General features: G+C 34.5%; 1 protein-coding gene across 2 annotated transcripts; it reads right to left on the reverse strand.

Annotated features, from left to right (window-relative positions):
- Positions 1–5,368: 5,368 nt before the first annotated feature.
- Positions 5,369–12,088, reverse strand: MS3_00009757 (uncharacterized protein; the record flags this gene model as incomplete). 2 transcript variants are annotated; one of them, XM_051218157.1, is made up of 2 exons in its annotated part: positions 10,979–12,088; positions 5,369–7,490 (listed from the first exon to the last, which is right to left on the reverse strand). In XM_051218157.1, exons 1-2 carry the CDS (start codon positions 11,766–11,768, stop codon positions 7,357–7,359), a joined length of 924 nt encoding a protein of 307 aa, XP_051064602.1. In that variant the 5' UTR covers positions 11,769–12,088. The 2 variants fall into 2 exon arrangements, with proteins under 2 accessions (XP_051064602.1, XP_012801028.3); XM_012945574.3 differs by lacking the exon at positions 5,369–7,490 and adding an exon at positions 9,022–9,146.
- Positions 12,089–17,571: the final 5,483 nt, after the last annotated feature.

Consider the following 17,571-nt stretch of genomic DNA (forward strand, 5'->3'; position numbering starts at 1 on the left):
TAGACTATCATAGGAAAACTTGAAAGTATTAGACAATCATTTCGTCTTAGTATGAGACTTCTGAGCAATGCTTATCCATGATTCTGATCGCCGGGTTCGAATGCAAGACTTTCGATCTTGCACATGAATACGTAAACTCTAGATCACTGATCCGGTATCCAATGGTGTTAAGGTCTAACTTCAAATAATACACAAAATTATGTCACCGTTCATTATTGTCGATAGTTTCTGGGTTCGAATCCCGAAAAACGGGATCGTGCATACACACTGCTGAGAAGTCCCATACTAGGATGAAACGGTCATCTTATGCTTCTAGGCTTTTTATGATGGTCTAGCCTTAATTGACCCATGAATTCATTTATTAAATTACTTAAATCTCCTCGAAATCTTCCTTCTATTAATATGAAATAACTGTTGGTAATTAAAACCAAAAAAAATATTTGTTTGTCTGTATATTAATGGTGTCTTATTTCTAAATAGGTTTCTTTTAAGTTGAATACATAATTAGTGATAGAATTAGTCATTAACCTTTTATGATTTACTGTAAATTACTTAGCATAATGAGACATTTACATAATTGAAAGATACTACATTCAAAACTATAATCAATTATCAGTGTGGGGGTTGTGGAGATTGGTAAGTTTTTGGTTGAGATCATGAATTAATTGACGTTAGACCACCGTTGGAAACCTGGAAGCACTGAACGGCCGTTTCGTCCTAGTGTGGGACTCCTCAGCAGTGGGCATCCTTGATCCCGTACCCCACGGGATTCGAACCCAGGACCTACTGGCTTTGCGCCTGAGCACCTAACCATTAGACCACTGAGCCGGCATCCAATGCTGTTAGTATCTAACATCAACCAATCCACGAAATTGCGCGACCACCTTCCATTGTACTGAGGTGGATACCTGTCTCTACCCGACACGGATTAGCTCCACTGGTCACGACTTCTCACTATAATCAATTAACCTAATTAGGCCAATAGTGAAATTTTTGACTTTAGTATTAGATGAAATGGGTTCGAACATAATCTTCCTTCGTTACTTCCTTCTTTACTTACTTACTTACTTACTTACTTACTTACACCTGTTACCCCTTGTCGAGGAGCATAGACTGCCCATATAATCTTACTTAGGATTACCAATATAACTTATTTACTCTGCTTTGAACTATACTACTTATATGACAAGTAGTTATCATTTTTGGTAAAGTAGAGTATAAATCTAAAACTTGAGCAGCTTAATCGTTTAATCATCACTCTACTTCAAAGTTTATCATTATCTCACAAAGTAAAGTATTGAGTAAATGAAAGTAATCAGACGACGCATCTTGGAAATTCATTCAATTATATGCTTAACAGAGCTTCTAAATGTTTGCTTATTACAATCGTAACCAATAGTTCGAGATTCTGTGTGACATGGCTCGGAATCGATCACAATGGCGTCAGTGTATACACTCTCTGTCTTCCTTTAAACTATGAGATTAAAATCGCTTCATATCTTTCTTTCTACGAACTAATTCTTTCTTCCTTTACTATGTCGTTATATGTAATCTTTCTTTTATATATTACCACCACTGAATTAACCACTTCTATGAATCAGGTATTCATTTTGTTGTGCTAAGGAGTGAGGAATGGCAACTTGAACCGATGCATATGCGTGCCTGGTCCTACGTTATAGCTGACTGACTGAGAAACTTTACAACCCTTTGACCTAAAATTGACTAATCAAACTTTAAACTATTTATGTTAAACTGATGCCAGATTGTAGTGCCGTTTGTAAGGTCAGTTTTCTTCGGATTAAAGAATTTCAGTCAATTACCCAGTGTTATAATAATTATCTACTTATTGGTAACTAGGTATAAGAAGAACTGATAGTATTGAAAATATACCATGGGTGAAATGGTTATCACTGGGGGTGGGTGGGAGCATTGAAATGACTGTGATTTCATTTCATGTCATGAGTTAATTTAAAAATATAGCGGATTAATTTGATCCTAGTATATACAATCTGAGAATTGAAATGTGTGTGTGTTCATAATTATGTATTGCTGAATGGTTTAGAACTATGATGAAACAGCTTTCTAGTGAATCTTGATTTTCATTTTACAGTAATTTCAATGAAGTAAATAGATTTTCAACAACAAAACAAAACTGAACATGAATACATCTCTATAAGCAAAGATCGATACTGGTTAGCGGTGGAATTCAAGATGGGTGTTTCGTCCTATTTATGCTTCGTCAACTGGATGTACTTGTATACAATCAAACAACACTTAGTGAATGAATACATCTTATCTAAATGTGATCAACATATGACAAATGAATAATTAATACTGATTAATTTAAAATTTGTTTTAATAAACAGATGTAAAATCTGGATCAGAAAAAAACCCTGAAATATGATCTACCATATGATTGATGAGAACAGGATTAATGAAAGCAAAACGATCAGTATCCTAATGAAGAATGAAGTAAAATTAAACAGGTAATATGGTTGGTGTGATTGAGTTTTGTTCACAAGACAATTAAAATATGACAATAGTAATTAGGTGTTTAGACGTCATCGAAAGAAAACTCTAGATCTGAGTTTTGTAGTATGTAGCACTCGTCAACAATGCGAGGGGAGCTGATGATCTCTGAAGGATTCACTTCTATGTCATCAAGCTTCACATTCTAAGACGTTATCACTGAACTAGTTGGACCTTGATTGATCCTCTGTAACACTAAATATTTAGAACTGATTATTCGATGAATAGTGACCGGAGTCGTGTATGTCAAGCCCTTGGTACTGACTGAATTCTGTCAGACAAGTTGCAATATGGCTATTAGTCTAAATGACCCGATATTCCATTAACTATGTTGTGATGGTTGGTGATTAGAGAAAGTCAACAGAACACAGTGGACCTAGGTTACGTGTTGAAGACTATAAGTGGTAACTTGCACAGCTCACTGGTAACGTTAAAGACTGTGATATGGGTTCAAACCTTCTAAGTAACATAATTTCCCTGATCAATAAGTGTACACATTGTTGACAACTGCCAAACTGCAACATTTGGGTCTAGAGTTTCCTGTCGACTACCTCCAATCGCCTAGTATTTCATCAATATGCATGCGTTGTCTAATCACTTAGACTAGTGGCTACATTGCAACTTGACTGAATTGATTCGATCAGCATTACTAAAGGATTTGACAAATGTCACATTGACCATCACTCAGTGATAAATCAATTGAAATTAATTCGCAAATTAGATCTGATCAAATATTTGTTTTAAGCATCAATTGTATTATGATATATAATTGTGACCTGGAATCTTCAACGCCAAAGAAAGAGAGGACGACCAAAGAACACATTACGCCGAGAAATGGAGACAGACGTCAGAAGAACGAACAACAATTGGATAGAACTAGAAAGGAAGGCTCTGGACAGAGTGGGTTGAAAAATGCTGGTTGGCCATCTATGTTCCATTAAGGGTAACAGGCGTAAATCCCAAATCCATATTAATCGTTATAATTCGATATGAGGGGGGTAATTTATATTGTCATTAAATGTTTGAATTGAATGGATCGTTAAACTATACAGAAGTTGTATAGAAAATCACTAAGCTAAATAGTATTCTTGTGTTCATCAGTGATTAACCTTAAAGATGGATTTCATGAAGTTTACTTATGAAGTCTACCACATTATAATTGAAAGAGTTACTCATCTCTGGAACAGGATGATGGCCACATATTGCAGTATATCTATACTGATGTGGCATAATATAAGTCATGAATATCTGACATATATCTTAATCGCTTTAAGACCGAAAGGTTTTGTTTGTTCATTCGTTGGCACTTCTATAAAGTTTTAAACTGGTTGTACACTAGTTCATAGTCTATAATCAAAGTTATTTTCAAACGTTCAAAGTTCAATAACTCTCAATAATCTGTTTGTTATAACTTATGCCCTGTGTTCTATCAATATTATAACGTAATGATACCGCCAATTAGAGAACAGTGATTTATCGACCGTGCGAATGACGCATACAGCAAGTATGAGCAGTCTAGACCACTTATCGGTCCTTCTCCCTGCCCAACATTGCCTGTTAAGTCCAGAACACCACTATCGGCCACCACAATATGAATCATTATATTTCAAACATACTGGGTTTATCTACGAAACAAACAGACCACATCGTACCATAAAACAGGAAACAACATTTGTACAATAATTAGCCAAATGTGGTTGTGAATGTAGGAGGCTGTAATGAATAGACTGGGCATAAATCAAGAATGGTGAACCGTAGAATAATCATCTATGGATCAAAAGGAAGCTTACAATAAGAGGAGTATGAATATGCATAGTTTAGTTACTTAACCAAAGATACCTAAAGATTATTCTACAAATGAATCTTAAAAGTTACCATTTATTATTCTCATTAGGATACAATACTGTTGCTTATATCTATCAGTATCTTTGGTATCCTAGAAATTCATTTATTAAAATCAACCTAACTACTGATCTTATATACTACTTATAAGTTCATTAATATCAATCGACAAAAAGAAAAAAATAATCAATATTGATCACATGGTGTTGTGTAATAAAACAGGTCGCATTATAAATGATAAGAATAGTTGAGTATACTAATCAATAATAACCTGGAAGCACTGGACGGCCGTTCGTCCTATTGTGGGACTCTTCAGCAGTGAGCATCCACGATCCCACTAGCGGGATTCGAACCCATGGCCTTCGGTCTCGCGCGCGAACACTTAACCAACTGGACCACTGAGCCGGCATCCAATGGTGATGTTAGACACTATCCAAATCAGAATTTCACATTTAATAACATGACTTAATCTATCAGTTAATAATTCCAATTATTCATGTCAGGGTTCGATTTGGTTACTCCTCAACTTCCACCATTCTAACTACTGTCGAGTTAAACGTAGCCTGAGGGGAGGGAGTGTTCAAAATATATGATGATTCATTGAAACAATACCAGTGTATGAACCCTATCAACTGATTTCTCAGTTTCATATATAACAAACCTCAAAATTACTGTAGCAAAACTTTAAAGAAATTTGTTATGGAATAATAATAACCTACGTGAAGGAATAAAACATTAATACACCAATCTCATAATCATCTATCTATTCCATGTGCTGCAGCTTCCAGTAGTTCAGAATGTAAACAATGGTGAATGTAAATCAAATATGTGTGATATGTATGAATGAAAAATAAATACTGGAATAAATTGATTTTATGTCATAAGATTCAAATTCCCACTCACTAATTAAGAATAATCGGTTTATTTAATTATTATCATAAACCGATCGATTTTTTCGACAACTGTTGAAAACCTAGAAGCACTGGATGATCATTTCATCCTAGTATGGGACTCCTAAACAGTTAGCATCCATGATCGTGGACGCGGGATTCGAACCTTGAATCTTCGGTCTCTTGTACGAATACTCAAGATCGCCATTAAAACTTAACAATATAACCTTATAATGATATTTTAGAATTACCAATTTTGGAGATTTGTGGAGATTATAGTATTTTCAAATTTGAACTCACGAATCAATCTAAGCTAAAACATGACTAAAAACCTGGAAGCACTAGATCACCGTTTCGCCTCAGTATGGGACTCTTCAGCAGTGAGGACCCATGATCCCGTAAGCGGGACAATTCACAATTGGTAACTAAATAATATGAATACAAATGTCCTTAAAAAATATTAAGATTCAAAAATTAATGTCAGTTTATGAAATGAATAGTTCACTAAAGTTGGTTATAGTAAAATAAAACAACTTTATATAAACGGTGAGAAATCAACTCACTGAAGACAATGGTGTACGGTGACACAACTTGGTGGATTGGTTGGGTTCGAATCTCACGGGGGGCGGGGTCGTGGGTGCGCACTGCTAAGGAGTCCCATACTAGGACGAAACGGTCGTCCAGTGCTTCCAGGTTTTCCATGGTGGTCTAACTTTAATTGACTCATGATTCCAATGAGTGAAATTTCTAAAATCTCCACAAAACCCCTTCTGATAAACAGTATTTGCTTAATATCTATGTGATACTGATTGTGTAAGTAAGCATTAACAAATTGTATATTGATAGTATATCAAGTCAAATACAATGTATAACCTGGTACATGTATACATTGTAATCTGTTAGCATAGAAATGACATTGTTGGAGTGAGTTCTACCGAAGTAGAGAGAGGTCATAGAATAGGTAATAGATGAAAAAGACAAAAAGTCAATGTATATAAGCTACTGCAAACAATTTCAAGTGGTATCAGTCAAAAGCTTCAACTATTGATTAGGATAATCAAATGAACACTAACCAGATAATATAGATCTGTTAAAATGATTTAGTTCAATTATTAAAGTTTTCATAGTCTTATGTCACATCTTGGTTTGATCATTTATAATGAGATAGGATGGAATTCTTGATATTTATCGAAAATCGATTAATTTTGCTAATCAGTCAGTGGTTGTATCTTTAATTTATCATGAAATCAAACAAGGAAATGTATACAAAATGTTTAGGGTTCGAATCCATATGTTATTTATATTACATATTGTTAAAGACTTTCCTAGTTGATGACAATGCTTAGAGAAGACGACTATCTTTGTATATTGCATTCATTATTTGTGATAGGTATATGTCATGGTCACTATACATCAATTTGATTGCTTATGATAAGGCATTTGACAGTGTAGATAGGAGAACATTATGGAAACTTCTTCGACACCATGGAGTTCCTGAGAAGATTGTCAACATTAACCAGAAGTCACTCGACGGACTACAGTGCAAAGTAGTGCATGGAGGACAGCTGACAGATCTATTCTAAGGAAGGACAGTAGTCAGACAAGGCTGTCCTTTCCTCTTTCTTCTGATGGTCAGCTGGATTATGAAGACCTCAACATCTAAGGAAAAACATGAAATACGATAGACAGCTCGGAAGCAATTAAACGATCTGCACTTCGCAGATGATCTAGCTCTCTTATCCCATACACAAGAAAAAGTACAGATGAAGACAACTTGTGTATCAGAAGTCTCTGCATCAACAGGCCTCAACATACACGAAGGGAAAACCAAGGTCCTCAAATACAACATGGAGAACACCAACCCAATCACATTTGATGGCGAAATTCTGGAAAAGGCGGAATCCTTCACATAACTGGGAAGCATCATCGATGAACAAGGAGGATCAGATATAGACGTAAAGGTGAGGATTGGCAAAACAATAGCCACATTCCTACAATTGAAGAACATATGCAACTCAAAACAACTCTCAAACAATATCACAGTGAGAATATTCAATCCGAACGTCAAGGCAGTTCTACCGTAGGGAGCTGAAACTTACACAACTACTACAATCATCATCAAGAAGGTACAAATACTAATAGATAGTTGTCTATGCAATATACTCAACATCCATTGGTCGGATACCATCGGTAACAGCCTTCTGTTGGAGAGAACAAACCAGCTTCCACCTGAAGAGGAAATGAGGAAAACACGATGTAAGTGGATAGGACATAAATTATGCAAATCATCAAACTACATCACGAGACAAGCCCTAACTTGAACTCGTGAACGGAAACGGAAAAGTGGAAGGCCAAATAACACATTACGTTGGGAAATAGAAGCAGATATGAAAAGGATGAATAACAACTGCAAAGAGCAGGGTTTGATGGAGAATGTTGGTGAGCGGCCTATGCTTGTTGACGAGGAGTACTAGGCGTAAGTAAGTACATTGTCATTGTTCTACTATAATTCTCTCTAATAAGGATGTGAGGACGGTTTACGGGTGAACTCATTGAAGCTTTAGGAAGTTCAGAAAGAACCAAACACGTTCCATCTAATCATCTTTTGGAAGAATATTCCAGAATTTCTAAGTATAGTTTCTCTATTGAAAAAATGCTATAAACTCCCAAAATGGTGATTTCACTTTTACTAAAACTTATAAATACCTAAGAGTTTTGTATCATATTTGACACAGTTTAGAATAACATTCCTTCTCAATCATTTTCTATCTTCTCATTTGACACTTAGAGGGTTCTAGCATTCAACTACTCAAATTGTAAAGGGTATATCAAGGCTCTCAGCTCTAAATGTAACAATGTTCTTGTTAATCAGTATGAGCTTTTTTAAAACAAAGATGACAGCAAATTCTATTCTATTTCATAACTTACATCATATATAACATGAATGACACGTCATGTCATATATCATGTGACAGTCAAGTTAATACTAACAAATTATTCAGTCATTAGTAGGTCTTGTAAAACTATGATCACAGACATCCCTAGTATGGTATTCCAGTCGTCAGGGCTGTACAATCATAATGCCAATTATACAATTATAAATGAATTCTTAGTATGAATCTGAATTTTATGTTATTTGAAAACTGAATGATCAGTTGTGAAATAATGGAGAAGATTTATAGCTTGGGTGAATGATTTCGATGTAGTTTTATTCTATGAACTGGATGGTTTGCTCGTGAAGCTTTCATCGCCCTTCTGAACGACACCATCAGCAAAAAGTTCAGGAAGTTGTCATTTATGAAGATGTAAAGTATTTGACGATTGTTTCTTTATTCATATCTGTGATAGATGGAGTTCAAGAATATCAGTAATGAGATGTGTATGTATCACTGAGAGCTGAATGAATATCAAAATGAAAATCAATGGATTCCAACTTTGGTGATCTAAAGCGAATGAACTCATCATTGAGACTTAAACATACTTGATATTATCTCTAGTAAGTCCACAAGTACTCACCTCTATGTAATCATGTATTTAGATGCCATATAGGTCGATTGGCTTATTGTTCTCAATTGTTTTACATTTGATTCTTGTCCGTAATGAGTAGTATCTTTAAGATAATGATTATGATTATGTTTTAAATCTTATGAATGATTTTGTACAGAGTGAGCCATTCAAACGGTAAAATACATTCGTATGAATTGTTTACCAGTATCAGTGATAAAGTTTATTTACCATAAGCTAACCATGATATTCAAGATTAACGCACGGAACTGTTTGAATATTCAATGAAGGAAGTTGAAAGAAGATTATGTAAACATGGATTGAAACCAGAAAATATTATTGATTGTAAATTGATCTGTTCATTAATGAGAATTATATTGACTATGATAATTAAACATGATCAGTTCATGTTAGGGGTAACTTTTAAATGATCAAGAAATGAAGTGTAAATAGAAACAAGAAAACTATCTAGAGGTCCATGTTTACCAACTATATACTTGTGTACACTTATATTTATTTGATACATTTCAGTCAATTAGACAGTCAACTAAAATATAGGACCAAGCATATATATGCATCGATCCAAGTTGCCATACCTCATTAGCACAACAACGTGAACATCAAATTCATAAAAGTAGTTAATTCAATGGTGGAAATATATAAAATAATGATTGCATATAAGGCCATCGTATAGGAAGAAAGAATTAGTTCGTAGAAAGAAAGATATGAAGCACTTTTAATCTCATAGTATAAGGGAAGACAGGGAGTGTATACACCGACGCCATTGTGATCGATTCTGAGCCATGTCACTAAGAGTCTCCAACCATTGGTCATGATAGTCACGAGGACCCCGACCAAGTAGTCTACATCTACCAACATGGCTCAGACTAGAAGTTAGTGTCTTCAAGCACTGATGCCACGTTTTGGTTTGGCCGCCCCTCACTTTCTTCCAACCATCTCCAATACCGAATAGCCTTGCACTTCGTGGTAATCGGTATTCAGGCATACGTAACACGTGGCCCAACCATCTCAGTCGATGAAGATTCATAACCTCATCAACTGATTTACCATCATTCCCTAATATCCTGTGTCTAACCTCACTATTACTTATCCGGTAATTCCAATAGATGTGAGCGACATTTCTAAGATATCTGTGGTCAAACACTAGTAGCTTACTGGTATCTACTACTCGTAAAGGACACGGTTCGCAGCCGTAAATTAGAAAATTTCATCAGCTGTATACAAACACGTGGTCTAGCCATCTCACTCGATGAACATTTACAACTGAAGATACATTTCAGTAGTAAATATAATTCTGTATCAAAATTTACTCTAATCATAAGAAAATTTAGGTAATTCTTTAAGAAATTTTCTAATAAAAAAATTGATCTTCAGCAAAAACACAAACATGAAACCACATGGATACAACTGGATTATATTTATTTTCAAGGATAATAATAAGAAGAGGATAATCACTGATCATTCATTAAGATTATTTCTACGGTCTCAATATAATTAAAGTATACTACTCATTACTTAATCATAAAACTTTAAGAATTTCCATCTAGAAATGTACAATAATCATGATAGGACCTTTATTGTAATTCATGTTTTAAAAGGTGTATGCTTGGTAATAAACAAGTATAAATAGAGACAGACGTTAGAGGAATGACACAACGATTGGATAGAACTAGTAAGGAAGGTTCAGGAAAGAGTGGGTTGAAGAATGCTCGTCTGCGGTCTGTACTCCACTGGTAGGAACAGGCTTAAGTAAGTAAGTAAGCGAGCGAGTGAGTGATTGAGTAAGTAAGTGATATGATGGGAAGAAAAGTTAGAATTCGATTGATTTGGTCATTAAAATATGTATAATAATGATAATAACAATGATAAGAAACTCCGCCTGGAGTCCCTCCGGGGGCTACTGCCGGTCCCTTGCACGGATAAAGGAGGAGGGTTGGGTATGGGGTTCGCGATCTCATCCTGTAGAAAACTAACTCGTTAAAAAAACACTAGCCAGAAAAAAAATTATTCGAACCACTTAAATTCTGCCCTGGGAGTTAGAAGGTCTTCATTTAGAAGAGGTGTCATGATAAAAGCCGACTTCCTTCAGAAGTCGCGATGCTGATGCCCCTTCCGACAACCAGATTAACTATTTATTTAGGTACATAGATGTAACAATGATAAGGAAAAGGAAAGAATGACTATAGACTTACCTTTAAGTTCAGAATTGATTCGTTTAATCGATTGATTCATTCCATTATTCAATGGATTAGATTCATCTTTCTGTGTATTATATTCATTAGATATAGTTTTATTCAAATGAGATATCATTGAATGAGAATTAGATGATGGTGATGATGTTTTAGTCTTTGATAGATCCATTATATTCAATTGAATATCATTGGGTTTAACTATAGTTAAAGGAATTCTTGGTGTTTCTAATCCAGCTGTTTTACATGAGAAACCTTCTATTTTATTACGATGATTATCCTTATCCATTGAAGTGTTATTATTATTATTATGGTTTAATCCTAACCATGTTTCAGTTAGATTTGGTATTGTATATTCATAAAATAAATAACCTTGTTCAGTCATAGCAGTACGACATTTAATAAGACTTAATTCATTATCATATGGACATTGATTAGGTATTTCACCAACACATGCTGATTGGCAATTATGAAAACAAAATTTACCCCATGGGGCTATAGGACATTGAAAGAACATACTATAACCATTAAGTATGTTATTATTATTATTATTATTGTTATTGACTTCTAATTGTTTATTATTGAATGAATGAACTTCACAACGTATTATTAATGGTTGATTTAATTGTACTTGATTAGACGATGGATTAAAACTTATAGTTAATGGTGTATCTGATTCAATATCTAATGGTTTACTATAAATGATCATAATTCCATAGATCATTAGTAATAATAATGAAAGAATCATTTCTACAATTGAATGTAATGAATTTGATCTTGATTGATACAACATGGTCTTCTTCTTCTTCTTCTTCCTCTGCTTCTTCTTCGTAGAAACTGGGATACTTCAATTAGTTGTTCTATGTTCTCTTATCATGTAAAGCATATGATGGATAAAATAAGGTATTTCATTGAATTAAATAAAGGACATAGTAACTAATTTATAATTTAGTTATTCGATTAGTAATTTGTTTCTATGTAAAACGAAAAAAAATTTTTTCTGTCATAAACTAAGAGAACAGACGACAATTTTGTATTTTAGATCCAGGACATACGATTTTTAAAAAAATCATCACTTTCTCCAGAAAAGTTATTCACACGTTGTGTTTACACTACAATAAATGATAATCATTAAAAAATGATAATAAGCAATAGAGTCTTCTTTTTCTGAAAACCCACCTCCCCATCCTCCAAAGAAACCTTACTACACCATACTACAGCATAGCATAGCACAGCACAGCACAGCACACGCATACACGCACAGACACACACACACATCAGTGTCATCACCAATACCAACCATTATGTGCTTTGAAAATTAACCAATTAATTTGTAGGGTGGAAAAAATATGTGATGCGTGGGCGTCCGGTGCATTAATATGGTTAACAAATAATAGTAACATCAATGTGTTGAATGATTTATTAACTGATCACTTTTGTTGTTGTTGGTTAGACAGAATTTTCAATGTTCATCTTGGTGAGGGATAATTTTTGTTTTAAAATCATCAAATGGATAAGGAATACTATCAAGAAATTGAAGTATTCAATGGAAGTATATTTCAATTGAATTTGAATATGAAGTGAAAGATTTTAAGTGAGAGTATAATTTATGGATGATGTGTTGAGCGATGCCAAGATAATCTTGAAATTGTTCACCTAATAACTAGGATTAAATGAACACTGATTACCACGATGCGCAATGTTGATTAGTGTAGGGGATAGTTAGAAGAAAGTTAGGGACAGCCAAACCAACACGTGGCATCAGTGCTTGAAATCACCAACTTTTAGTTTGAGCCATGCTGGTAGATACAGACTACTTGATTGGGATCTGCGTGACTATCGTAAGCAATGATTGGAGACTCTGTGTGACGGCTCAGAATCGATCACAATGGTGTAGGTGTATACATTCTCTATCTTCCTTTAAAATAAGAGATTAAAATCGCTTTATATCTTTCTTTCTACGAACTAATTCTTTCTTCCTGTACTATATCCTGATACACAATGTTCTTTATATGTATTACTACCATCTTGTTGTTCTAATGCGGTATGGCAACTTAGATCAATGCATATATACCTGGTCCTACATTTTAGTTGATTGACTGACTGGCTGAGCTATAATGCTGAAACCCTATTTAAGCAAATGGTTGATTGAATTTCGGGATAGATCAGGGGCGAGACTATAATTTATAGAAGGACCAATCACATTCAGGATAATAGATTTCGGATTTGGGATCGAAATTCATTCATCCATTTGGGTAAAAAGCGTTTTGTCATTTTAGTTGATGTCAGTAAGTGATGAAAAACCGTAAACCTAATTCCTAACTCTTAACCATCAACTATAAATCATAATCCTTATTCTTCATGCAGGTTTATAACTTTCATATTTAGTCGCAGCAGGTAGAGTGGACATTCTTAAGGTCATCTTGGCGTCGCTCGAAGGTCGTCCATAAATTATAGTCTCACCTCTTTGTAATTTTTGTTTTTGTAGTGAACGAACACTCACGTGGGGGCAATCAATATATTTTTAGTACACACAGAAACTCTTGAAAAAAATATGAGAGTCAGTCAGTTACAACATAAGACCTGATACATATATGCATTGGTCCAAGTTTGCCATACCTCATTACCACAACAAGATGAACACTGAATTTATAGAAGTAATTACTTCAAAGTTTGGTCTTGAATGCTGTTGGAGATATGAAGTCGGTTAGCACTTTCCAGTTGCCCGCAACTTGGACGGGTTCTTCTTGAGGTACTTGGAAAGGAAATTGTATTAGGGGTTGGTCATAGTGACTTGAGAGCGTGACCGCAGTGCCCAGAGGACAACTGCTTGAGGTCGGTTAGAGATGATCTTTTTTGAGATAACTTAGTACTTGCTGATACCATATCGCCAGATACGGAATTCAGTGGGATAAGGCGAGATGTGCATTTTTGAAAGGTCGACCTTTTCTAACCCTACCCTTTCTTGTAGGAGGGCAGCATCGTTGTTATACTGGTTGTCTGAAAGAAACATCTTACTACCGTCACATCACTGTATGGTTAGCAGTACGACTTCGCCTTGGATTTGCTGCTTTTAGTCCTACTGTTCTTCAATCAACCTATCTGACATGGTAGGACCTTGAGAAACGATTGCTCCAGCCAGTACAGTACGATTGACTCATTACAGTAGGTGAGATAGGCCACCACGTCAAAGTAGCAGTAACGGTCGGTGATAAAATTTGAGAACCATACATTGAATACTTTCGGTGAGAAATTCCATTATTTGTCCTTCACATTCTATATGATTCTTCAAAATCATAATTCTTATCTATTTCCATTTCTGTTTTCTTCAAGTCGATCTTCAAAGCCTACTGTTGCCATGCATTTCTCTATTGATTGGCGTCACATACTACGTATGTCGACAGGTATAGGTAGCATACACCACATTTTTATCACTGAAGTGACAAACAAGTTTTACCTACATTACTTTGATGTTGATGTTTTCAGTGCGATCCGAATTTCATTATTTCTTAATTTATAAGGTAGATTGATATCTATTAGATAATTAAGATAATGTTGAATAGCTCTTATTCAAGTATTTTCAATCTGAAGGATCTTTGATTCACAACTGATCTCAATATGAACTTGAAGGTAAGCAATATACTTCAGGATTGATACGTTGATTCTAAACTACAAGTAAGCAATTGCTATCACAATATAATTTAATGAAATTGAATTCACATTCACTTGCTATTGTATACCTGAATCTTCCCATTCATTTTTAAGAGTGCAGATTGATCAGTCTCTTATTGGAATATGTGTAGCTTGTGCAGATTGCCTAGATATTGCTTTCATTTACAAGCATTCACTCTGGGATGCAGGTACACCAAGCTGACGAATCCCAAATAGGAAGAAACACGCACCCTGGATTTCACTGCCAGCCACTATTCACTTTTGCTTAAAATGCTCGTGACTTAAGGCAATCTGCACAGGTTGGATATATGCCAATAATAAGAGACTGATCAATTGTAGTCCTAAACAACAATGGGAAAATAAAATTAAACAACAATACCAAGTGATTGCATGCAATTGGTTCCCTTTATGAATTTAAATAGAGCAAGAACAAACATTTCGAGGTTTCTCGTCAGCTGCTTATAAACCAAAATTATGATAGAATTTTGACATGGAGATAGAGTGAAAACAAATGACATAGATGAGTGTAAATAACTGGGTTACAATAATAACTATATATATATATATATATATATATATATATATATATATATATATATATATATATGCTATAAACAGGTCAGGGGTCAAAAGAGAGGGGTTAATCCAGGGTGGGTGGTGTAATAATTCAGTGAAATTCATAAATTGTGTGATAATTGTAGAGATTAATGGAATCAAATAATGATAAGGTAGATTACGTAATAATAATTAAATAGGGTTTGTAAAGTTAAGATGATTTAAGAGGATCAAGTGGTGGAAATGTGTGAATAAAATTTTTTAGTTTAAGAATTAGGTAATACTGGGGGGGGGGAATATAAATTATCTTAGAATAAGTAAATGAATAAAATAACCAAAACACAAAACAAACAAACAGAAACCAAAAAAGATTACCAGGGTAGTGATAAGTTTATTAAAGTCTCTTTTTGGATGCATAAGTCCGGTTTCAGTTTCTTAATTGCAATGGCTTTAACAAATTTATCACTAATCTGGTAATCTTTTTATTTCTGTTTGTTTGTTTTGTGTTCTGGTTATTTTATTCATTTACTTATTCTAAGATTTAAAACAATTAGTCCCTTTGATAAATTTCGATAATGCAATGAGAAGACGTAGTTTATCAGAATTATGTGATGATATATTTGTGCAATACATTTCGAACAATCTGATCACACATCATCTACTTGTTAAGAACATTTATATATGAAAAATTAAAAGATCATCTAGACAGGTTCAGGGTAACAAAGGAAAAAAAATATTAAAGTACACAAAAACAAAAGTGATTACCACTCTGCATAGTAAATCAGTACTACCAGGGTTGGTTAAGTGTAAGTACAAATTGTTTTTGAACACATAAAGGGGGTTTCAATTTTCGTATAGCCAAGGCTTCAATAAACCTTAGTATACGTCTTTGAAGGCTTTTCTACAACACAACAAATGCTGATTTGATATCAACCTTATGACCCGTCTCAATCAAATGTTTCGCAATGGATGATGATGTCTGTCTATCCTGTGGTCTTATTTCACCATTGGAATTCATCTGATTCTGCAACCATTTTGGTATATGCTCACCCACCCTTAATTGCAAATCACGATTGCTCTTCCCTACGTACGTGTTTCCACACATACACGTAAATTTATAGACACAATGGGATGTGACACAATCGTTTTCAAGCTGTTTGGGCTTTTGGTGAAACATAGACCTTGTCTTTTCGATAATGACAAGTTGGGCTGCATAAAATGTCCGGCTGATAGCTAATTTATGTCTCTGTTTCAATATGAAACTATTTGTGTCACCTCTGAATGGTAGCGCAATATAAACTCGCTTTTTGGGTGCCAGAAGCGTCATGGGTCTAGTCATATTGCAACACTTCCAGCGGTTTATGAACTTCAAAGGGTAACCATTATTGATTAACGCATCAGTCAAGAGCTTCACCTCTACTTCAATAGTATCACTATGAAAATTAAAATATTGTCCTGTCCATGTTGGTTTTCTATATGTAGCACGTTTGATGGACCCATCATCTCTCCTAGTAATCAGGATGTCAAGAAAAGGAAGTTGGTTGTTCTTCTCTTCTTCACATGTAAGAGAAATGTGCTTTTGACTACTATTGAATTCTTCTAACAAGCGGCTTATGTCTTCAATTTTATCACCTATGATTATTATGTCATCTACATATCGTTTATACAGACTCATCTTTGGAATTGAGTCTCCAACTAAATTTTCCACATATCCCATGAACACATCAGCTAGCAATGGTCCTAGAGGGCTGCTCATAGCTAGACCATCTATTTGTCTGAAGTGTTCACCTTCGAATGTGAATTTTACATTATCTGTACATAATAATAATAAATCTTTAAGAGTTTTAATAGGAAAAGGCAGTGGAAGGTTTTTCGAAGAAATAAAGTCACACAAAATATCAATGGTTTTCCTAAGAGGTACATTTGTAAATCAAGTGTTTACATCAAAGGAGCACATTGTCTTTGTCTTTATATTTTTAATCCTTTGAGTAATTAATTAATTCGAATGAGTCAGTCAAAGAATACTTACAATATTGATTTCTGATAGGGTTTAATAATTTTGTAAGCCATTTTGCCAGGTTGTGTGTAGGTGACCGACACATAGATAGAATTGGACGTAGGGGGGGTATTAGGCTTATGAATTTTCGGTAATCCATATAAATGCGTAACCATATTTCATTATACTGAGGTAGATACCTGTCTCTACCCAACATGAATTAGCTCCACTGGTCACTGTTCCTCACTAGAACTAATTTCTAATTTCATTACACTATTCGTTGAATTCATTAAAGTTTTCATTATTCATCAATCAATGTTAAAATTAATCTCAGAGAAAATGACCAATATTATCAATGGTAAGTTTAACAATA

The sequence above is a fragment of the Schistosoma haematobium genome, chromosome 7, assembly GCF_000699445.3.
Source record: "Schistosoma haematobium chromosome 7, whole genome shotgun sequence".
NCBI classification, from domain to species: Eukaryota; Metazoa; Platyhelminthes; class Trematoda; order Strigeidida; family Schistosomatidae; genus Schistosoma; species Schistosoma haematobium.